This window comes from Manis javanica, chromosome 3 (genome assembly GCF_040802235.1).
Source record: "Manis javanica isolate MJ-LG chromosome 3, MJ_LKY, whole genome shotgun sequence".
NCBI classification, from domain to species: Eukaryota; Metazoa; Chordata; class Mammalia; order Pholidota; family Manidae; genus Manis; species Manis javanica.
In genome coordinates this window covers 213,886,050-213,911,716 of record NC_133158.1, presented here as the reverse complement: position 1 = coordinate 213,911,716, position 25,667 = coordinate 213,886,050, and the positions used below count along the sequence as shown (strand labels likewise).

General features: G+C 37.0%; 1 protein-coding gene across 2 annotated transcripts in view; it reads right to left on the bottom strand.

Annotated features, from left to right (window-relative positions):
• GLRA3 (glycine receptor alpha 3) overlaps positions 1-25,667 on the bottom strand; it is a 134,762-nt gene that overhangs the window by 46,846 nt on the left and 62,249 nt on the right. For both annotated transcript variants that reach the window (XM_017674121.3, XM_017674122.3), the window contains exons 4-5: positions 21,150-21,373; positions 11,392-11,474 (exon numbers count right to left, since the gene is read on the bottom strand). In XM_017674121.3, coding sequence (XP_017529610.1) covers positions 11,392-11,474; positions 21,150-21,373 — 307 coding nt within the window. The remainder of the gene's footprint in view (positions 1-11,391; positions 11,475-21,149; positions 21,374-25,667) is intronic.

Here is a 25,667-nt window from a genome sequence, read left to right as displayed (position 1 = left end):
AGATTTAGCTATACATATACACATACATGGTTAAAACCCTCTATACTACTGTCGCTCTGAGGGAAGGGTGGTCCTGGCCTGGGGTGAGTTCTCCGTGACCTGATGAAATCCACGGAGCACAAGGGGAGGAGCAGTTAGGAGAAACGCTTGCATTTCTTACAGTCACTAGCCAGGTCTGGCTCCGTCTGTGCTCTCTGGCCTTAGCACGGGCTCTCCTTCCCCTGCCAGCCCTTCCGGGAGGAACTCCACAGCAGGTCCTTGGTGACTGGCAAACGCCAGACCAATTATGCACCAGGAACAAAGGGAAGGAGACAATGGATGTTTTCTTTCCACCTCAACGGAAGGCTCTGAAATATCCATTGGTATGTGAATGGACTAAGGCCAGGCAGGAGGTTCTGAGAATTCTACCATTTACCACACAACGAAAGATCCAAAGCTAAAATATTGACAACATAGATAAAATAAAACGTATAAATAAAAATGAAAATATAATCCTATGTAAATAATCAGAAAAGGTTTAAACAGGCAATATTCAGAAGAACCAAGAAGAGTCACTAAGTATACAGACAAAAGAAAGCTCAGCCTCTGGGATGCGATGGTCCAAGGGATGCAACTTGACGCCAAGCACAGTAGACAACAACTTCGAATCAAAGTAAAATGGCAATGTCAGGATGTCTGATGCCAAATATTACTTTGAAATTTTCTGTATTTTTATGTGTGAAATATCTTTCTGTATTTATAATCATACATATAGTGTGTGTGTCTATACACGCACAGCAAAAGGTCCTGAGCAAAGTTGACAGTGACTGACACTAGTGAGGCCTCATCGTTGAGTTGAGGCTGAAGCTGGTTCGTGTTTTTCAGCTTCTGTTTTTTGCTTTTTCAAGCACGAACTTGCCAATTTTGAAGACATTGTTCAAATGTGTTATTTTCATGATCAAGATTATTGATTTTTTGAAATGATAATATAATAGCTTAAAAGACCACAGAAGAAGAAAAAAAAGGTTACTGTTTAACACTTTCTGCCACGGGGAGTGCATTAAAATGTTTTTATTCAAAGGTAGAATGTGGTCTGAGAATAAATTTAAGTTCCACAGAAGTTTGAAATGTATGAATAAATTAAAGACTCCCATTTCATTTTGAAAGTCAACTAGAATCATATTTGGCCCGGCTCTCTCAGTAGAAGAAGTGGAGAGAGGGGGAGAGAGAGAGATTTCTGGGTTTGACCCAGCTTTCAAATGCTTATGTTCTGGACTAGCAGCTGGAATTTAAAAAAATCAAAGAAAGAGAATGCTCACACTTGGCACATGCTTTCTGACTATTGCCAGGAGAAATATTACTAAAGTAAATTTTATTGAACTGACAAGGAACAGCTGCTATGTCAAAATGCATTTAACTAAAACTTTTTTATTTATAATTTGTGCACTTAATTTGAATAATCTTACCACAAACCAGGTTGTTATACATGGTTTCCTTTAAGTTCTTGGACTCCTAAATTATGTTCTTAGTAATTACACTTTCTCTAAAACTGTCTGGTCCAACTAGCCTATCACCTGTACCCTCCTAGTACTTAGCTTACATTTCTCTTTGAAGACCCACACATTTTATTATCAACCATAGATTTAACCCTTCTTTCTCTTTCTCTTAGGATAATGGTGGAAATACAATCTGTAACTCCTAACTGCTCTTCCTAAAAAACAATCAAACTGATAACATTCACGTGTCTCAAAACTTCACAAAACTACCACACATTGAACATACAATGTTGTAAAGTGCTTATGAGAAATCTCAACTAAACTTTGAAAAGGACCTGGTCCTGAGCCCATTTTAATGAGAAAAAGGGGTGTGGTTGGCTGGCTTTCTGCCCGAGGAGAGGTTTTCAAATGGCTCTGCCTGACTACCTCTTTGGAATTAACTCCGGACTGTGGTCCAACATTATGTCTGCCTACCAGAAGGCTGAAGGCTCAGATCTGTTCAAATGTATGAAATAATCCATTTATTTCATAGACCCAAATTATAACAAACAGACTCTGTGAGCCAGCATCATCAGCTTGGCAATCTCCAAAGGTTGTGCAATGTTTTGAGCAGAGACTAGAAGTCACTATAATAATTTTGGGACAAATCTCGGAGTGTTTTGAATGCCTGATGTTTCAGTATGACTAGTTCATAAGAACCAAAATCTAGGCTGGTCCTAGAGAAGGAAGCTATACATGCTGTTAACAAGGAGATTGATTTCAGATTCTTATTTCCAGAAGTATTTGAAGAGTGTCATTCTGAAATGGAGATTTTAACATAACTGGATAAATTACTGGAGAATAATCCTATACATTTTGATTTTGATTTCTTTTCAAGGTGAAATATCATAAAATGTCTCTTACTGCAATGCATTCATGGAAGTACTTGAGAGAAAGCAGTTAGCATTATGGTGATTAACAGATTTCAAAGACAGGAATTCACAAAGAATGTATAATATAACAAAAATCAAGGCAGGTTTGCTTTGACAGGAATCCATGTTAGTATAAATTATTTATTATTTTTTAAGTTTCCATGTGAATAAGAAACATTATTCCTTTCAGGTCTCATAGCACTTACATATTTTTTCTGTCAATTAGTATCTTTTTATTTATTATTAAAACTTTAAACAAAAAGGAATACTATCAAATGAGGCAAATAATAGATGATGTTTAATATCCAGCAAACGCCTATGAGAAAGCATTTCAATCTAAAATGGAACCAGAGGGCATGAAATGGACAGTCTCACGCATATGCCCTCAGAAGAATGAGATTTAAGAACCAAGACACCGATTTCTCATAAATGCCTGATCTATAGAAGAAGGAGACTTATCTTCTGATCAATGAATATCTGCCAAGAATCTCTCCTTGTTTTCAAGCCAAGAACTGCCTGCGTGGAGTCTGGCTGGATTGTCTCCTCTTTGCACCCCTTGCCCAAAAATACAGCCCACCCCAAACCATCAATGGGCTTGCCTATAGCAGTAGCACGCATTTCCCCAATTGCAATTCCTCTGCTATTCCCAAATAAGTTCCATTTCTGGTCATTTGAGCTTGGTTCAGTTTACCTCTTTATCGAGGTTGACACCATTATATCAAATATATACCTAAGATGAAGATGATATTTGTGCAGAAAAGTATGTGAAAAATGGAAAATGAACCATTTTGTTATTCTATTCCAACTCCAAATAATCAAACTGCATAGCAACATCAGTTGCCATGTTGTTGTGAGAGTGTAGTAATAAAATTCCGCCGAAGTTAGTATGTCTCCAAATGGGATTTCCTTTAAACAGAAGCACGACACCAAGAAATACTGAAGGTCTTATGCTTTGAAGTTGTGCAAGTCTTGAACTGCTCATCACAAGTGGACCAGACATTTAAAATTGTACTCAATTTGAATTATCCCTATATTATTTTACAGAATTAATACTAGTTAATTATTTCACGCAATTGTTTAAATCATTCAATTGTATTGTAACCCAAGTACCAGGTTGTTTTTGTCATGTTCTAATTCTCAACTTGTTCACTAAATGAGATTATTTCATGTAAAAGTGAAAAACGAACTTCAGTAACAGAATTTTGCATCTAAGAAATACATCCTGGCTATTTTCTAAGGGAGATGACAGGAACAGTGACTGTAATTAGGTTGAGGATGAATTATATCCAGAGCCATTTTTACCATTATCTGTGTCCAGACTACTCGCCAATATATATTCCATCAGCCCAAATAGCAATGCGTGAATGTCTATGAGACTATTGAGAACTAAGAAAAAAAGTCACTATTGCAAGAAAAGATTGTAACTTCTATTGATGGTGTATTTATATCATATTAATATAAAGAGGACATTGCAGAAGATCCTTGCATTTATGGGTTCATAATAATTATTATTTTGAACCAACTCTTCTATAGCAGGCCTGGGGACTGGAAATGATATGAATCCTTCTTACTCAGGTCAAGTGCTAACAATTTAATAGGTTTTTCAGATTTTGTTTTACTTTGTTTTTCAGATGAACATCTGGACGTCCTTTCTTCCCCGAGGCAAGACCGGAGAAATCAACAAATTGTCAGGAACCAGCAACTACAGGAGGGGTTTGTTGCGCAGGAACAGCATTATGGACATGAGGGTTTCAGTTTTTGCAAGATGAGAAATTCCTGGAAATTGGTTCCACAAACGTGTGAATTCACACAACACTATTGAACAGTACATTTTGAAATGGTTAAAAGGGTGACATTTATGTGTGTGTATTTTACTACAATTAAAAATAAAAATTTATTAAAAAGCTAAGTAGTGAAAGTCTAGGGCTGGAGGTGGTACATATGAGAAGGAAGTGACATCATGGGGTGCGCTGAAAGCGGGGCCTGAGAAAGCACAGTGCGTTCGCCTCAGGAAACCTTCCCAGGGGTCTGGAGGGAAGAGGGGAGCCATTCCAGGCAGCTAACTTGGTATTTTCTTTAAAGAATCCTTGGGCCACATTAGCTGCTCTATATCTGACACACCCATATGACTCACCGTAGTTCAGAGAAAGAAAGAACACATTATTATCTCAACTTCCTTCAGGATCTTTGGGGATAATTAATTATAAGCAAGAGAGAATATGATTTCCCTGTCTTCATAGAGCTTGCATGTAGTGGGTGGGGTACCCAGTAAAAATGTAAATAGAGATCTGAAAATCATTTCAGATAGTGATATGCATCAGTAAGGAAATATTATAATAGGATAGGAAGCAGTTGGAGGACAGATAGCTAACTGAGAAAAGATGGTCAGAAATGACCGGAAGACTGCAAAGATGAAGAAATGCAAAGCTGCTGAGACATTAAAACAGGATATAGTCAAGTTCATTGACAGGTAGATTCTGTGCATCGGAGATAAAGAAGCTTAACCTCAAATCCACGCGAAGTTCGAGTAGTTAAACTTTAGTCTGTGAGCAGGTAAATGAGGAGGCTGTGGGTAGTAGGAGCCACCAATAGGGTCATCAAAGAAAAGCCTTGTTACTATGTCGTGACCTTACTACCAAGGACACTGGAACATTAAGGTTAATTATAAACAGTGTTTTCAGCAAGATATTTGATGAATTCTCATGTTATCCTTATGAACAAGCATTTCAAAATACTGTTAATAATAATGTGTTTAAGTGATTTATAACTGTCTTAAAGAGCAATTATTATTATTTGCTTTTGGTAGTAATCAATCCAGAGGTATACTCATGTGCATTGTTGTAGAATTTTCTCAGGCCTGTCCTTTTGGGAGTGAGTGTTTAATGGTATGTGTTCAGCTCTCTGGATGATTAACTTGGAGAGATATGAATCACCCAGTTGAAATCATGTATTGAGTCTAATAGGACAATATTTAACTGGGTTAAAGGCAAAATACTTTGCATTAAATTGAGTGAACGAAATGGGTTAATGTGGGTGGGATACACAGAATTTAGCTGCAATACTCAGTTAACTGCAGAAGTGGTCTGGGTCAGGAGTGTTTTTGCAGGGCCTCTAATACGCGAATGACCTTAGACTGCTGACCACAGACTGATTGGCACCAACCCCAGGAAGGGGTGCCCTACTCTGCATGCCTTCCTTTGGCCAAATCTAACAAGACATCCAGGGACAGGAAGCAGATCCGAGCAGGGAACTCTGGGTCTTCTCATTTGACAGTGCGTTTGGGTACATTTCACTTGCAGAGCCAATTTAAGAATATCATAGTCACAATTTGTAAATATTTGGAAATCATCAGAAAGATTTCCAATGATGCCATTATAACCTTACAATTCATTAATTCATAGAAGTTTGTTCTGTCAACCTTATAGTGAAGTGACTTTGGGAAAGTTGCTTCAACTTTCTAAGCCTTAATTTGCTCATATTTAAAATGGAAATGAAACCTATCTCATTAAGTGTGGTTAGGATTAAATCAGGTAATATACGCAATGGATACAAAACTATTGCAACATTATCTTTTTGGCAGACTTGTAACTACGTTACTTTTTTATTACATTGTTATCTGTTTAGAATATCTGATAATCAGAAAAAATTCAACCCATAAAGATGTGGACAGATTGGGAAAGAAAGGTCATATAGTCATGGTGTTAAGTAGGATGGGATAATGTTTAAGTGGGTGCTGATTTTTTAAGCAGCTAGTCATTAGTGAATACCTTGTCTTGGAAAGATTTGCTTTCTAACCAGCAGTGTCACTGCCAAAGCTTAATTAATACACACTCAGAAGACAGGAACTGTCTGTATCTGACTAACCAAGCAAAAGGCATGGTATTATTGTGAATAATATCCACACTGGTTTAAATTATGAAAGGGTTTGAATAACAGTACAGGTTATTAGGAAATAATTCTGAAAAATTATCGCCCAACTCTATCTCTTGCCTTAAATAATCTTAATGTAAATTCCAGAATAACTGTCTGAGTCATAACTGATGAAATGACTCTGAAAAATGAAAGAGCAAAAACCTCTCTATCTTTAGATATTTGTATCCAAAAACCCCATTAAAGCATATTTTTTAAATTTCTTAAAATTTTTTTTTCAAGTTGACCCTTAAAACTATCTTTCCCTGTAATTTTATGGATTCATGCTGTCCCTTCTGGAAAAGAGTCCTTTCTTCACCAAATTATTTGCTCATATTTTCTTTTCCATTCTGAATAATTACAATTTCTTTAATTTTCTCATATTGGCAATGTTTTCCTCTGTTGTTACCTCCATATCTATTCATATATGAAATACAGAATTAGAGGTCTCATGGATATAATGATAGCTTATCCTGTGTCATATCTGTCTTTTAATAAACAATAAATCTTTATTATGACTCTAAGAAATCATTATCCAATATTCTTCCAAGATTAAAGTAAGCCCGGGGGGAAAATATGTTCCCAGCCCAGGGCAAATTACCTTTGAAGCTGGAATCAAAGGGAGAAATAAAGTGGGAGAAACGGTTTATTGCCTACAAGCAGTTGTCCACTTCGCACCTGTGTCTCTCATGACCCAGTTGCAGAAGAAGGGGCCCCACCCACCCCCACCCACCCTCTCCAGTCCAGATATACCCTCGCTCCCCCTTGGAAACACCTACTGATATGAAGAGGCGCTAAGACCAGGTGAGAGATTCTAGAAACATTGCAATCTTGTAAACAATTAAACATATGCTCTATTTTGTTTTTCACCTGGGAGAAAAACTGCCCATTTAGAAATTTCCTTTAGGGTGTAAATTAAAGGCTGAAAATGAAATCATTAGTTACTTTTTTAGCCTTTTTCCTACACATCAGTTTGCACTGTCACTTCCTTAGGGGCATAGTCTGAGTCGTGATATCACTGGGTTTCCTTGCCTCAGAGATTAGCTATTTATGAAGCAAACAAATAAGATGTGTTTATAAATAAACCTGACAGCAACAGACATTTGTCTTTTGAAAAGATATCCTAATGTCTTACTTCATGCAGCCAATTTAATAAAAGAAAAAAAGAGCCATGCAGTGGATCCTAAACTTTGACAAAGGAATACAGCCTGATTCTAAGAAAGAATATTATTAATTAACAATTAATTAATATTAACTTATTATTAACATCAATAAGTTAATATTAAATAAACCTTTAGTAGTGAGCTTATCTTCATTAGAAACATCACTGAGTTTTACATATTGCCAGCAACCACTACACACAAAAATTGGGGCACAAATTACATACTATTTCAATAATTAAATAAAACATTTAATAAAAGTCAGGGCTTCATTCAGCATTTTTTCTATAACCTCTATGAGTTAACACTTTTATTAATATTTTCCTAGGTTTCTACAGATGTAAATTTTGGAGATGCAAATTGCCATGTGTACCATCTGGCTGAATTTGAGAGTAAAAAAGAGTATTAGGAAGAAAGAAAGAAATGAAACTAACATAATTTCTTTACACTCACAAGCCAGCATTCACATATTTATTCCAGAAGTGTCTTGTGATGCTGAATGAAGGGCATTCTAGACCAGAGGAATAAAAGGTATATAGAACTGGTCTGGCAGATTCACAGGGGAATTTGCTCCGGAAGAGGAACCCCCTTCTTCCTGGAGGTATACTGGTCAGTGGGGCAGTGAGAACACAACGTTCATTTATTAAGATTGCTGTCTTACGTGGGCAAAGTTCCTGGTGCCGCAAAACAATTACAATAGTGATATCAAGAACCACATAAAAAATCTAATAGTAATAAAAAGTTTGAAATATTACAAGAAACACCGAACAGCTGATAGGAATATAAATTAGCTATCTGCTGTGTATGTGTCACAGAGACATGCAGTGAGCAAATGCTGGGAAAATGGCCCCAGCAGACTTGCTTGACGCAGGTTGACGCAAACCTTCAATCCGTAAAACACACAAGTTATCTGCAGACCACAGTAGAGTGAAGCCCAATAAAACAAGGCATGCCTGTGTAAATGGGCCACATTCTTTACTTTGAAGATTTGACTTCAGTAGCTTCTACTTTGACAGGATTTTCTCAGCATCTGCTAAAGAAATTTAGTAAGCAGTACCTTTACTGTGAGCTAAATTAATTTCTAGTGAGAAGGTAGGGAGTGCTTAGTGACTGAAATGTGAAAGGGACATGTGAGGGCATCTACTGATTCCGGATAAAGAATTAAGACACAAGGGGGAGGCGGTAAGAAGCTCAGTTTTCCCTTTTTGAGTTTTTGATTGCTTTGAAATGTTCTGGGAAAGGCAGACACGTGCAAGGTCTTGTTCTGTCAGCACGTGTATCCTGCAAGTAGTTCAGGATGCTACCCTTACTCTGAAAAGTCCAGGGACTTGCAGTCTTTCAGACACCATATTTTTCCTCATCTTTCTTTAATAATGAACATGCATAGAGGCAGAGATTTCCCTCACCACTCCCATTTCTCATCGGGCACTTTTCTTTTTCTACTTTCTGGAATCCAGACTGGAATCTCATCATTCTAATCACATTTGTTGTTTTCATCAATAACATTGGAACTTTTTGCAATTGCCTTCTAAAACGTAAAAAAGGTGCACGCTGTGCCTTCTTAAAAATAAATATTTCACAGCATTTGATACTGGTAAACCTATCTTTTCAATGGTCTCTTCTCCTTTGAGATTGAGGGATATGGATTTTAATTTTCCATCTATGCCAACCCCAGGGCTGGACTTCCTTCCAACAATTGCTAAATGCGGGCATTTCTTAATGGTCTATTCTTTGTGTGTTTTCCTCTCTATATTCTCTCCTTCAGAAACTTCATCTTATTGTTTGAACCACTTTCTATATAGCTTTTAGTATCTCCCATTCTAACTTCCCACTTAGGCTTTATACCGAAATTTCCCAATCTCAAATATATTAAGATTGGATTTATCAATATTCTTTTCAATATCTACTTCTCATGCTATATGATTAGTATTTGTCAATATTTCCAATATGATTCTATTTATCTATGCTCTTTAGCTCTGGCTTATCAGCTCCTAGAGCTTCTACACCCACTTTGCATTGCAGTGAATGGAGGGTGGCAGAATATGCCCACCCAAGGGATGCCATAGGATTGAGCATAAAGATTATTTTGAGCTAAAGGCACTCGAAACACAGCAGATGCAAGAAGGGCATTCTAATCTCCCGTTTTCTTCCTGAAAACAGGAGATTAAAAACTCCCATGTAAAAAGTTGGTCCCTGTACCAGGAAAACAACATTCTTCAATGGGAAATCAAACCAAGAAGACTCGTCTCTTCCTTTAGGCTCCGCACATAGTTTACTTTTCCACAGTTGCTGCTCTTTGTCCAACCTAGTATCAAAGCATTTCAGTTTTGCCACTTTGCATCTTCTTTTCTAATGAGGGATCCCATTTACATAAAATTATATTAAATACATTTGTATCCTTTTCTGCTGTGAATCTGTCTTCTGTCTTGATTCTCAGGCCCAGTGGGAGAAAAACCAAGAGGGTAAAGATAAAATTTCACATCCTCTGAGGTACTAAACGCTATCGTCTCTACCTTCCACGTCATCTCCCCTTGTTCCTACTTGTGTTTTTATTTTGTTAGAATACTATGAAATTTTCTTAAATGAACTTGGTTCATTTGGAAAAGAATCTTTATGGGCGTAATATTGATCAAATCATTTTCTTGCTTCTGAATTTTGAACAGCCCCTCCCTGCCCATCGGATAATGTCCAACATCTGTGATTTAGTAATCAGGGCCTCAGTTTGTCTCAGACTCTTTTGCATATGATTTTTTTCCCTCAATATCCCCCCAGATAATGTACCTAATTTTGCAACCAAGATCAGCCGGTCCCCAAAATGCCTTCCTGTTAAGTAGTTGATGAATCTACTCTCCTGGGAATCTCTCGTTGTCCCGTCCAGTTATATTTGCTATATAGCTCCCCCAGCGAGACTAGATTATTTTATTTTCCTTTGATTTACGTTAGTACTTTAGCCATGTATATACTTATTATGTAAGGATTACTTATAAAAGTTATGCACTTACATTTAACAAGGAGTTATCTCTTTGTAACGTTACAAGAAGCCAAATGCAGGAGGATGGAGACTTTCCCCCACGAGGCCGGCGCGCCATCTAGTGGCAGCTTCCTGCACTGCAAATACTGCCTCAGGCCGATAACTCAGATGGCCCACCTTCCACATTTCCCCGAGTATGTCTTTTCTGACATATGACATAACACAGTACCATGAGAAAAACACTGCATCATGCTTTCTTTTTGGATGGCGTTAAATGCTGCAAACCAGTTAAAGTCGGGTGGATGTTACAGGTTAAGTCCAGAGACACAGAAAGACCTCAAATTATCATGTGCTAATATTAATCAGTGGTGAGCATGGATCCACTTTGAAAGAAGAAATTTAAATAAATGCCTGTAAGAGTGGATACGTCTCTGATAAAGTGAGGGAAATTTCTTTTTTCTTAAGGTAGCACACATTCACACACCCAGCAGAGTACATGCTGAATAAATAGTAGCGGAAGGTCAGCAGAATGGTTCAGAGTGAGCGTAGATTTTGGACCCAGACGGTTTGTATTAGCGTCTCCACAAACTGAAATATAATATTCAGGTGCTCAAATGGGAGCATTTCCACATGCAGAAACACGGACAGAACAATATGTGTGGTGAGTTTGAGAAAATACATCCAAAATTCTTCATCTATAGCAGGTACTCAAATAAAACAGTACTTTGGTTTTAATGATTACATCTTTTTAACCTTTGATAATTTGTATAAAGAGACATACAACTGTTTTTCAAGCTATGTGTTGATAGACCATTACTTTCAATACCTGGTGAAAAATAGCATGCCTATTTAGTAAATATCTGACAAAGAGAATTACAAAATTAATCATCTATACATAATCGGCTAAAATTTACATCTGCTACATTTGTTAAAGTATTCAGAAAGAGTAAGTTGTCTGTACTTACAACTTTCCAGTTGCATTATACATGTTTGTACATCCATTGGGAAATTCTTGAGATCCATTGGACAGGAGAGTGTCAATGTTAGCCTGAAAGAATTCAAAGTAATTATTTTTTTAAATGACTTAGGATACTTATTAATATTCTCTTGTTCAGGGTACAACTGGAAAACATGTTGCTTTGGTAGCGACTAACATCTATTCAAATAAAATTTTCTCCAGCTTTGTGTGTTATTTACTATGAAACAGCTGTTTCATATATACATCCACACACATCTTTTTGGGGGGGTGGGGAATAAAGCTGTAGGTCTAAACATCTGATCACACTTATTATTTATTCATTTTTCTTTACAGGGGGCTGCAGATGTCTAAAAGACATCTGTATTTCCAGAAGAGACCCTAAAAAAAGAAATTCCGGAGTAGATTCTATAAAGTTAATATCAAATTTCAAAGGACGTACTTCCCCCAAATCACATGAACCACATTGAGAGGAGGATGTGTATTCGGGGGACCAGCGAGGCAGAGCCAGAGAAGCCGCCCTGCGTGGCCACGTTCAGCCGTCTTTGCAGAACTACAGAGACGCCACTGCGGAAGTGTCAGCGAAACCCAGCAGTACTTAACAGAGGGAAGAGAAACTGAACGTGGAGGACTTCCAAAGTCCAGGGAGCAGCGTGGGGGTCTCTGCTGCGGGACGAGGGCCCTCTGGAAGGTGTGGGGTGCCACTCCACGCTCCCCGAACTTACTTGGCTGCGCACAAAGTGAGATGACTTGGTTGGCACACATCCAGCTTTCCACCCATTTTTCCCCCTTCCAGAAAGTATTTGCCTGTTGGCATTCCAGATAACTCATCACTCTTGAATTTTTTTTAAGAAAATTATATTACTGAGCTATCTTGATGGATCACCAAGAATTTGTAGTTTGTAGACCTGAGAAAAAGAGCCCCAGATCTGAAGGCACCCCGGTTTCTTCAAAGTTCTTTCCTGAGAACTCTCTAGCCAGCCCCTTTATGGAAAGGGCCCCCACTGACCGGCAGGGCACCAGTGAGCACTTCAGGAGGGTCCATTTACCTAAACTTTGTGACCATGGGTAGGTCACTTCTCTTCATTGGATTTCAGTTTTGTCACCTCCAAAGTGAATACACTAATAATACTTATTCATGAGAGATGTGAGCAACATCTGAGTTCATACTTGCTAAGTGCTTAACACATAGTAAACACTCAATAAATAATCGTTTTTAGGGATTATTAGTACATTCCACCACCCCAGACTTTCCCACCTTTCTCTCCCTGTCATTTTATAAGATAGGCACAATTAAATCACATATAAAACCTATTTAAATTTTAAGAAAAAATAATCCTCAGCTCCACTAAATGTAACTACATTCTCTGAAATGGCATTTCTATGTAGACCACAGACATAAAGTTATAATGGTGTATATTTGACAAAGAATGCCCTTGGTGCAGTCTAATTAACACAATTTGAGAGACATAAACGGACATACAGGAAACTGCGGGATTTATAAGTTACATGAGCTCACTAGGCAGTCAGCAAGTCAGAGGCTGTGCACACGATGAAGTGACCCAGAGACTTCGTTCTAGGGAATGAATTCTACTTCATTCTTCACTCCATTTCTCCTGGCCCAGGTAGGTTAAGTGATCCTGTACGTATTAGCTTGTAGATTTACAAAGTTCTCTCTTGAAAAGGCAATGGTAAAATCAGGTGGACACAATGTTCTTTGTCTTATAAAAGGATTTATTAGAATTGTGTGCACAAGTACACTTTGAATGTACACACATTAGTTTTTCAAACGTCCAAGGCTCTCTGGACATCCATTTATGAAAGCTGTCTTGGGCAATTAATTCTGTGACCTTTTGTATGGAAGTAAATAGCATTCTCACAATCTTTCCAGGCTCTCACCAGGCATGAGATGTCAAATTCATATCCTGCCTATTTTTCTGGCATAAGCTGAGAGACATTACATAATTCTTTTTTTTTAAGGTGCTTGAAAGGAATTATTTGGCAAAGAAAAACACAGTAGACCTTCTGTCATAAATCACATCCTGAAAAACACCAATTTATTGGCTCTCTTTCTTTTTGTTTAAGGTACAATAAATACAATTGCTTCTTAAACAGCATAAGGATGAAAAATGTGTCAGCTTGGTGGGTGTGATACTGAATTCCTTCATCAAAACATTAAAAATAAATTAAAGATGGGTCCTGACCACATCAAAAGAAAACTAAATCAAAAGGCAATTACTCACAGTCTACTGTTTTTGGAAATGAATATCTTCTTTAAGAGAGGACACCAAGTTCTTTTTCTGGGACAAGACATATAAACAGGATGTGGTGTTTTTTATTTTCTCTTAGGAAGTCTTGGCTTCACAAAGTAGTAATATTAGAAAAGATGGCTACAGTCTGAGACAAACAGTTGATCTCATTAAAATTAAGGTATGACCTGCTTTTGAATAAGCATTGCCTAGAATGTGGTGTCTACCTTAATTGTTAATAAAGTATTAAAAAATGTTTTCTGACTCCATTTTAGGCTCTTTATGCAAATACTAAGCATTTATATTAGTTCCAAGAATTTCTAAATTTAGTGTTATAAGAGCAATGGCCTCTTATCAGCTTTGAAATATTATCTGTAATATCATAATAAGCAATACACCCATTGTACTTATTATGCGGTATAAATACTTTGTATATTTCTCTACTCACTTGCTTCTAACTACAGACTTACAAGACAGATAAACTATATGATCCCTGTTTTAGGGACCAGGAAGCTGAGAGGTTAACTCACCCGACATTGCAAAGCAGAAACTGGTGGAGCAGAATTTGCAACTCAGGAAGCGTGGCTTTAGGTTCTATGTCTTAAATATTTAAGTACACTGCTTTTAAAATGCATTGAAACATTTTCCATGAAAATGAATTCTTTGATTTATAGACTTTTAAAATTTACATTTCTGTAACATGAGAAATGATATACTTTATAAATGATTCACCCAAAAGAAATCAGATAAATATAATTAAATTTTAGAAAATATGAGAAATTTCTCATAGACTTTCTATATTTACTCGAGTGATTTGATGTTTTGTTATGAATGATTTGATAAAGAGTAAATAACTATCAGGAGAGACTGAATTGTTGGAGGACTAGAAGGAAGATTGTAAATAGTATTCTGAGAGTTTTGTCATTTGATTTTAGAAATGATCATAAAGTTAATCAACCCATCCACCAATCTCAGTACTCTTGACGTGCCCTTTAGGAAGCTGATACCAGCTAAGGGCCTCTTCAGAAAATATACATAATCACACATGTGCAAAATTCTTCTCACAGCATATATATTATGGTCTTGTAAATTGATAACCCCTAAATAAATGTCATCTTAAAAAAGCATCTACTGGTAAGTTTGCTTTTTCTATTTGAAAATTAATGCCTGTCAATGTTCAAAAAACTAAATACATCGTACAAGAAACTATTCTTTTCACAGCTAAAAAGGAAGAGATTGTACTTAGCTTAAATAGAAGTTCAAATTGTGTTATAAGCTTTGACAAGTCATGGTAACATTTTCTATATAAAATTTCTTCCTTTTAATTGGTTTTAATGCAGTAATACTTCTGTAATATAAGTAGCGGAGTTGGGCATATCGGTATGTATCAGTAGTACTGGTAAAGTAATCAGTGGGTAATATTAACTGTCTGTGACGCACTTCCACGATCTCATGATGTGGATATTACCATCCCCATTTTACAAGTAGTGAAACTGGGGCTTAGATGGATCAAGAACTTGCAGGAGGCCATACAGTGCTTATTTATGGATTCTGGAAAATGCCCAAATCTGCAAAAGCAAAAGTTGTTTTTTTTTGTCCATTTTGAAAGACAATAAATGACAAATTTAGTGCCTATTGTATGCGTGGCACTATGCTAGGTGCTTTATATATATTTTTTTCAGGCTCAGGGTAATTAGTATTCTCACTATCACATATGAGAAAAATGAGCCTTCACAAGCAGAGAAACCTGCCCCACATCACAGCTAGTGAATCACAGAGCTGGGATCTGGGCTGGGAAAGTCTCCCCCCAGCCTCGTCTGTGTCTTGGTACACCTCTTTTTGGGTATACCAAGAGCATAGCCCCTGAATATTCTTTTACTTGAGCCATTTCTCAGGGGTGTTTATCTAGCTGCTAGTTTTGAGAGATGAGATCATGCTGCTCCCCTGGACAAAGAGAAGGCTTGCTTACAGCTTGCTATAAAAGAGTGGATTGCCCAAACTCGGGGATCCACAGCCGTGACACAGACACACGGTGTGTGTTGCATCCATCCAGGCCCAGTGTATTCTTCCGATGAGGCTCGCAGACAATGGAGGTTTACACAGATGCACTGATGCTTCCATTGCCTGCCTGAGGTGAGGAATAAAGTCCTTTGTCTCTGACCCAGAAGTCCTATGTCTTCAGTCAATGCCCATAAAATAAGTAATAAGCTAACTTTATAAGTAACGTAAAATCAAATCCCAAACTTGACAATCTGGAGTCATGCGTCTGGCTCCAAAATTCTCACTTGAAAAATATTTCATTTAAAAATTGTCAATATAATTCATGGATATCATTTAAAAGTTTGACAAGTTATATAAAGCATATAAAACACAGTTGTACCTTGATCCTACCCTACCCTACCCCCAGTTTCATTCTAACTTCTCAGAGGCAGCCTTTCTTAAGATATTTGTCTACAATTTCATACATATATCTAGGTTGCCTTAATATCGTGTTTGATTTTTAACATTTGTGAAATTATCTATTAACTTCCTGTAAGAGAAAATAATATTTATTTCCTTTTACTACATTCCATGTACACTTAATTCTCCAGTAATGTCCAAAATTCAGTTATATAAACATTCATGGTTAATTCAATATTCAGCATTTACATCTTAAGAACATGTCATGTTCCTGGTTAAGCCAAGTGGTCTGCCGTAACTACAGCTCTTGTATGTCATTTTGTTTTCCCTAGTGTTAATAACTGTGTCATTTTAACAATCACTTCAGTGTCTATTCCATACTATTAGTCCAAATTCAACACACTGGCTGTCAGAGCTACAAAGTCCCTCTCAATGCTTAAACACAGCAGATAATCTATCAATTCCTTATTTTCATGGAAATTTCTTTTTTTCTCTCTCTCCCTTCTGCCTTTCTAGTGAGCTATTGGACCTCTGGATTGATGTTTTGATTTTGAAATCCTTTCTTCTATTTTCTGTTTCGTTATATCTTGAATCTCCTTCTCAGGAGACTTCTTCACTCCATCTCCCAAATATTCTGATCTTTGTCCTCCACTTTGGTTTCCTGTTTGCTCTTTTCATGCTTGGAGTGGCTCCACTTCTCCTTCCCTAAAAGTATCCATTTCATGCATGTTGTGGTCCCATCTGGCCAGAGACTTTTCTCCATGGGCTCCCCTCTCTGCACTTTTGTCTTGACTCAATGCTTTTCATATCTTTAATTTTCTTCTCTTTCCTCCTTCATTTTCTCTGCATGTTTCTTCTGGCCTCTGCTTCTCTTTAGATTATTGTTAATATCACAGGATGTTCTCAAGTAGCTGTTTAAATTTAAGAATGAGACACTAACAACTACGGGGCCCCTTTGCAGCACAGAGTCCCCACTGACAGAGTGACGGTGGCCGTGTGGACGCTCAGATCTGCCTCTGGTGGTGCCCTGATTGTCAGTCACTCTGGAGCTGTTTTCTCTTGGCAAGTGAGCATCTTCAGAGGTGTATTCTTCTGACCACTGTTCCATGGAAGCAGCTTCAGTTCTGGCTCTCAGGATCTTAGGGAGAACAAGGGTTGACTGCTTGGCGTGCAGAACTAATGTAATCTTCATTTTCTTGGCATGATGTGTCACAATAGACACCAGCTGTGCCTGTAAGTCCCCCCTCTTGAAGTTCTTGGCAGAACTCTGTACAGTGTCCTGTTCACCTGCTTTCTGCCCAGTTCAGGAGCTCAAAGGTGGTCCCTAGTCTGAAGGACATGGACAAGAAAATCTGGAGTGGAAGGCTCACACACATTCTTACGTTTATATCAATTCTTGTTCTCTCATCTCTTTTCTAGCCCCTTTTCTGAAGTCCTAGCTGCCTCAAATTTCTAAAAGTTTGAGGATATTATTTTCTTCCTTTTGGGTTCCCCACTTTGGTTGTAGGTCTTGCTGTCTGTGTCTGTTAAATCAATTTTCACATGTGCACTTATTTTCAACTTTCCTAAAATATGTGGTCATGATTCATCGGTTGCTGTCTTCTTTCCCATTACTTTTATCTTCTTGTGTGTAAATGCCATTTTTATGACTTAGTTTGTTTTAGTGGGTTGGAGGAGGCACCGCCGACCAGTGGGAGAGCCCAGCGGGCGGGTCGGCCAGGGCATTCTGCTCGCGCTTTACAAAACAGGGAAGCCGGGTCTCTCACAAAGCTTCACAGATGCTCCATTTGTAAATTGAAAGTGACTTTTTTTCCTAGTACAACTTTTGTTAACAGAGAAACTGTTTGCCATTTGAAGATTTCAAAGTGCTGTGAGATTTCCAAAAACAACTTACAAAACATAAATTTCATCTTTGATCATGTGAGCCAGGATATAGCAAACAAAAACTGGAGGCACAGAGACCTCATCTGTTTCATCTGAATTCATACTGAAAGACAAAAGATGCGATTTCAATTACTCCATAACATTTCTCAAAATAGTAGAAGAAATGTGAGCAATTCATAATGGATGGCACTGTTTTCCAATTACAATAACTTGATATAAACAACTAAAGATCCATAACCATAGGATACAAAACACACACACACACACACACACACACACAGTAGTTCGGTTCAATCAATGGAAATATTCTAGATCTTAAAACTTTGTGAAATGATTATTCCACGCTACCTTGTGGATATATTCTTGGAACCTATGCCACCCCAAATCAGTCTGAAATGAAACAGGACCTTATAATTAAAAATACATCATACTTTTTACAAAGTTAATTTTCAAATTTGCAGAAAAAGAAATTAGACATTAATTTGCTTCATTTGCACCCTGTCATGGATCCCCTGACGTTCATCATGAATCCACAAAACAGAGGAGTCGAGGGTCATGACCTCAAGTTAAGAGCCTCTATCACTTAAAATATATGTATTTAATTCATAAGTAATATGTAACTCATGCTGAAAAATTCAAGCAGTATAAATATACATATAGGAAAATCCGCACTTCACCTTTATTCCTACCCATTTCCATTTTCCAGGTCATTTCCACAGTTGGTTATTCTCAACCTGCTGTCGGGCACCATTCTGAACCTCTTGTATGGGTTTACACTCACGTGCATTTTTACATACATAGTTACGCGTATATATATATATGAAAGCAAACATAAAACATATCTCTTAAACATATTTTGGAGGCTTTTCCTTATGAATACATTTAGGTCTATTTCCAGCAGGGAATTTCACAATATGAGGCACTCATTGTGTTCTGCCTTATTCTTACCAATGGATATATAGGGATTTTTCTTTTGTTGCTATTTCAGTGGGACACTGGGCACCTTTGAAAATGTACCTTACGTACACATGAACACATCAATTCTCTAAATTCCTAGATGCAGAATTCCTGAGTGGGTGGAGAAATATATTTTATATTTTATATATCCTAACAAAATTTCACCTCCCCAGTTAATATGAAGTCTTATGCCCACAAAAAGATTAGACAACACTAAATATCAGTTTCTGAAAATATGTTCATAAAAATGCGATTTTTTAATCTTTTACTTCTCATTTCCTCCCGCATCAGTGTTATAATTTTTGCCTCAGCAAAAGCGATTCAGAAAAGTCAAGATGAGACGCCTACTGAGCCTACTGTATTGACCGGTATTTTTTTATTGTCCCCTCTGCTCCTTCTTGGTGCTCCCATGTTCCTTTTTGATTATTTCCTTCTATTTAGAAAATCTTCACGGTTTCAGGTCTCCTTGTGACAAATTCTCTTAGCTTCCCTTTATTCAAGAACGTTCTCATTTCCCCTTCATTCCTGAAGGGCATTTTCACTGGGTACAAAATCCTAGGATCGCAGTTCCTTTCATCCAGTACTTGAGAAATACATGTCGCTTCTCCTGGCCTGCATGATTTCTGATGAGAAATCTGCTGTGATTCCAATTGCTTTTCCTTTATAGCTGAGGTGTTGTTATTCTCCAGGTGCCTTGAGGATTTTTATATAGTTTTCAGAAGTTTATGATGTGAAGTGACTCAGTATGAGTATCATAGGATTTCATTCAACTTTGTGAATCGTAAAGTTACACCTTTTGCAAAATTTACAAAAATTTCTGACATAAGTCCCTCTGGGTTTTTTTTCTTTTATATTTCTATGCCCCATTGCCCCCCTCCATCCTACAACTCTGATGACAAGAATGTTAAACCTTCTGTTATTTTACCACAGGTCGCTGAGGCTGTTCGCCACCCCTGCCTCCCCCCATCTATTATTTCTCTGTTATTCAGAGTGGGTAATTTTTATTATTCTATCTTGCAGTTCACTGATTCTTTCCTCTGTCCTCTCTGTTGGGCCTATCCAGTAACTTTTTATTTTAGTTTTTGTATCTTCCAGTTCCAATATTTTCATTTGGTTCCACCTTATTTACATCTTCTATTTCTTTGCTCAGGCTTTCTGTTTGTTCATTTTTTTCAAGCATATTTGTAATTGCCGACGGACACCTTGTTACGATGTCCACTTCAAAGTCTTGGTCATATTATTCTAATACCCTGTCACACATGATGCTGGCATCTGTGAACTGTCTTTTTTCATTCAGTTTGAGGACTTCCTAACTTAAATTAACTTAAAATGTAAGGAATTAATATTCAGACTAAAGCCTCAGGATTAACCTCAATACCTTTTAAAATATGTTATGAGTTGTACAAATATTTTTGAAACAGTTACCTGTTGTTATCAATAGAGTTTATTCTCTCTCTCCTAAGCAGTATGACAAATTTTGGTCCTGACTTCCATTTTCTTGGTTTTTTATAATTGAACTAATTGAAAAAAATAATTATGGAGGATTTAAGCTAATCATTTTATTTTATAATATTTTCCAAGTGTGTCACAAATCAGCAAGTATATCACTCTTATGTAACTATTGACTAACTTTATATCTGTTTGATATTCAAGGAACAGCCAAAGTTGAGTGAGTTCTAAAGTTCAACTGTCAAAAATTTTAGTACTAGTGTTTATGTTTTGGTGTCATTATTGTTTTGTTTTGATATCAGTTTTAAAAAGATACATCATCTTCTGATCAATGTATTGTACATAACTAAAATGTAAATAGGATATTTTCTAAAGGATAACCAGACATGCTCAAGCAGATCTAAAAAAATACATACACCTGAAAAATAATTTATGGAGAATGGATCCCAGATGAACAAATCTAAATATTTCTTCACCTATAAATATTTAAAGTATGTATGCATAAAAATATAGTCACAATGTATGATTCAGCTACCTTTCAATTTACCTTTAAGCCCCCCCACATTTTGGTTGATGTTAGGAACCTGGGCCACTGGATAAAAAAGTGGATTTCTAAGAATAACCCCTTCAGTTCCTGGATCTGGCACTTGGGCTTGTTATTGTGATGAGACATATTTAGAATGTGGTCTGTGACAGAAAATTAAGTGGAACAATGAGAGGACTTACTCAAAACTTGCAAAACACTCAGTAAAAACAAAAACAAAACATTCTATTTCACTGAAATCAGGACCTTCAGACTATGACTCACCTTATTGAATAAAGAACATTTCCATTCTTGAAAATTCTTAACAATTTGTTGTCTGTAGTAACTTCGTGAAAGTTGGCACCCTTTTCATTGGCGAAGAACAAATCGGGTTTCCAAATGGAGTCCAACATGGAAGGATCTAGGTCTAAAGAGTCATCAGGATATTCACTATATGCGAGGCGGGGATCATTCCATTTCTGACGAAGAAAGATGTTCACTCTGTAATCCTATAATAAAAGAAAAAAAAGGGAAAAAACATGCTTTAAAAAACTTAGACTCTTACACCCAATTCTTAGAGCGTCTGAATTACAATGAAGGTCATTGGCATCCTTGCGAACTTTCCACAGCCCATAATCATCCCTCCCTCCTACTGAAGAAAGTCATTTTCGTTCTGAAGCTTTGCCCATGTGTTTAGTGTCTGTATGCCTCCAAAGGAAAGATCACAGAAAAGTACCGTTTCATCATGCTTATATTTGGTGTTCCATTCAAATCTTACTCCCCTGATTATTCCCAATAAAATATTGGATCGCTATTAGACACTTGGAGTAAAATATTTTTAGTTTGCATTTATTTTCTAGAACCATCTCTTTTAGTAGATACCCAACAGCATCCAGAATGCATTTAGGGAATTTTCTTGAAAGCTGTCTGTTTTATTAAAATGACCATATTACTTTATAATGAAGACACATTTCCTCATGTTTAATATACCATGTTAGATATATAAAATAGGTCATATGGGAAAAATAAAAGGTGATTTTAGAATAATAGAAGTATCATAAAGGCACAGTGTTGTTCCTTTAAGATTTAGTTAATAAGATTTCCTAATGAGACCTCTCATAGTTAAGTTAAAATGCAGACAAGTCAATAATTTCAGCCAAATTTTTGTTCATAATTTCTGGACTAATATATAGAATGACAATGATTGATATCTGAATATATGTGTGGCATTTGTATACAGTTTATTAATAAAAGCACTATCTAAGACTTTATAAATACAGTTTTCCCCTTAGGTTTTTGAAATGAGCAAATACATTAAACATGTAGACTGCATTATAAGCATTAGTGACATGAACATTTTATGAAAGCTTCATTTCCATGGAAAATTACCAAGGCGGAGATATTTAGAGAACCTGAACACCAGTTTTTATCCACTGTATCTGTTTCATCTGTTTCATTCCTTGAACACCAAATCACCAAGGCATCAGAACATAGTAACTAAGCAGTCACAAAGAGCCCTTCCACAATGTCCGACCAGGTAGGCTGCTTATCTTGTAAGTCTGTCAAACTCAGAGTTCGTAGCAAATGTTACAAATCTGTATGTTCCCTTGATCATTACTTAGGCCCAGAGACTCCTGTCTTCTACTGCAACTGAGGTTACACACCAGGTAATATTTTTTCTCCTTGTTAGCTGCCCCGTGCCCCAAAGTGCCGAGGGAGCAGAGTTCACTTCAGCTTTTAACCTACCGCCAAGCTCACAATAATACGGAAATCTCCCCCAGCCACGAGGATCTAGAGAACCTGTAAATGGGGATACATGAACAAGCTTCTGCCAGCCAAGGACGAGGCCCCCTCTCCTCGGCTAGCACCCAGAGTGCCGGGACTGCTCCTTGGCTGCTGGCAGGTCTTGCATCCCTGCTGCTGGGCGGTTTGTGCCTTAGCCCTGTTGGCCACCAGAGTCGGGGGATGGACCAAGTCGGCCTCTCTCTGCCCTGCCTGTAGGAGAAGGCTGACACAAAGCAAGTTATGACACCTGCCAGGAAAACGACTGTCTGGCAAAGAATCTCCCTTCCGACTGATTCTTAAGATACATATATATTTTTAAGTCGTGTTATGCTGTAACTAATTTGTTGGCTGAGAACACTCTGCACTTGTCCCCCACAGTGAGCCTAAGATAAAAGTACTTTAATCTACAGGATATGTGAAAAAAGTTGGTTGAATCTCCTTATTCTTACGTGATTGGTTTTGTGATAAACTTAATAAACACAATCTCAGGTCTTCCAGGAACACTTCTTACTCCAAGAATGGGCTAAAACAAGACATCAAGTATCCTTCCGTTTCTGTTTTTAAATCACACAAAGAAAAAATCGACTGTCACCTGTGACCAGTGCCAAACGTTATCCTATATCCACTGTGCTCTTCTGTGAATAACCAGAAACATCTTTGTTTTCTAACACATTTAGGTCTTTGATTTAGAGCCAAGGTCCAGGCAAAACTCAAAAATGAACTATCTCCTGAAAACCTAGAAACTTAGGTTTAAATAGCGCTGGGAGTTTGGGTTCTGACCTGCTTACAAACAAACATTGTGCGGGGAAGCTTCCCTTAAACAACCAACTTTAGCATTTCGAAAATAAATGTTTAAGGCTGAGTCCTCACAGCCAATGTATCCCATGTGTACCCAGCAACCAATTCTATTCATTATTTTTGAATCCTAATCATTTGTGAAAATATGCAAAGTCAAGGGCAAATAACATACCACACTCACACAATACCACCCTGAAAGGGGCCCTGTAACTCCATCTGAAATAACTTGCCTATAATAAAAATCCGTGGATGAAAGAAACAAACAGCCTTGCAAAAGAGGAACTAATGGATGTGTATTCAGCAATGCTGGTCCAGGTAGAACAGACTCACTGAAGCCAGTTCAAAAATTCAGTCATTCCTTGACCTCACACAGAAGAAAGACCAACTGTTTATTCATGGAATCGTCCCCGTTCACCTGGGTTATTCTGCTATAAAGGTGAAAATGTAGAAAGGTCATATGTAAGAAAAAAAAAGATGCTAATAAATATCAGCTATCACATATTCAGAATGAAATCATTATTTATATTTCTAAAATCTAGTTCATTCCTAAGTACTATGAGGCAGTTGAATTGACTCACATATGGAATCAAAAAAGTTTAGGATGGAGACATTAGCGATTCTTTCTCTCCTTTCGTGGTGATATATACTTTCCAAACCCTTCAGAAGTTAATTTTATTTTTTCATGATTTTTGCATGTTACATGATCATTATTTCTAAATATATGTTAACACTAATCAGTATATTATTAATATTGTATGATGTAGAAAATAATATAATAATGTAGAAAAAATGATTTTGACATTTTGGAAGTCAAAGTTTATTATTATTTTATCAGAATAGAATGGCACACTCTATTCTAATTACTTTAAATTAATATATAAGAAAAATATTTTGACAAAGTAAAAATCACATATCATGTTTGGTTTTGATAACAAGTATCCATTAAAAGGCAGTTTATATTCTGTATGACGCATAGTAAATAGCAGACCTACACTGCATTTCCTGACCCAACATGTGAAATTCTTATATTATGAGGCACAAAAAATAAGAATACAATTAGACAAATATTGCAATAGTTACTATACCAAGCCCAGAAGTAAATTTTCTTGGGATCAAATTTCAGCTCTCACAATGAACAGTTTTCTCATCTCCCTGGGTCTTTTTTTCTTCTGTAAAATGGGATGATTGCAACAGTGCCTCCTGAGCGGGCTGTGTGAGCATCGCGCCGACCCACAGGGAGCCCACTCATTAAACAGTAACTTTTAGACCCTCAAAACTGAAGCCATATTCAACAGAAATTTGGTTTTATTTTCTGTTTATAAATGAGCTTTTGAAGTACTAGAGACATTTTCATTTGCCATATAAGAATTCGGGACAGATAATCCAAATGTTAAAATCCAGTGAATAATATCATGTGGAAAATTTGCTGAATTAGGATAATTAAGTTAAGTTTATCATTAACTTTGTATTGCCATTATATTTCAGCATGTATATATTCCTACATTTTCTGTATTTATTCAATTGCTCTTCCCTTCTCTTTATATATACACACATACAAACATGAATATACATAATCTGCTTGTGTGTATACGGCTTTCCCGTAATCATAAATATGGCTGCTCACATTTCATTTTTTTATCAGACGTTACGCCAGGTGCTTCATGAAAAACTCACAGCAAACTATGAGGCAGGGGTTAGTATGTGCCTCGTTTTACAGATGTGGACAATGGAACAAAGACATGTCAAGTAACTTCAACAGATGACAGAGCCACTAAGTGGCGGAGCCATAATCCAGGCCCAGGGGATTTGGTTTCAGAGTTTCATAGGATATGTGCCTGCGTGATATGCTTCCACCCGAGATTACTTTGTATGCAAACCAAACATTTTACAACTAATGCAAAGATTCTGGGTTTATGTGATTTATGTTTTCTTTTTCTCTTTTGTTAAGGGATTTGGGGGCTATAGATGGGAAATTACAAGCACTATACTTGTGTTCTCAGATTAAATTTTATAGGGGCAGGTTGCCATTTATTTATAAGAGGCACCGTGGGGGAAAACCAAATTTAGTAAAAAAAGCACAACCCAGTGTGTCAGCTAAAATGACGTATAGGATAGAGCTCATCTTTTGCTGTATAGGGAAGTTTAGGACTGTTACAAACTAACTGAAATGACCAGTTTTTAAAAAGTAGAGAAAAATAATCTAATGCTAATAAAGAAAGT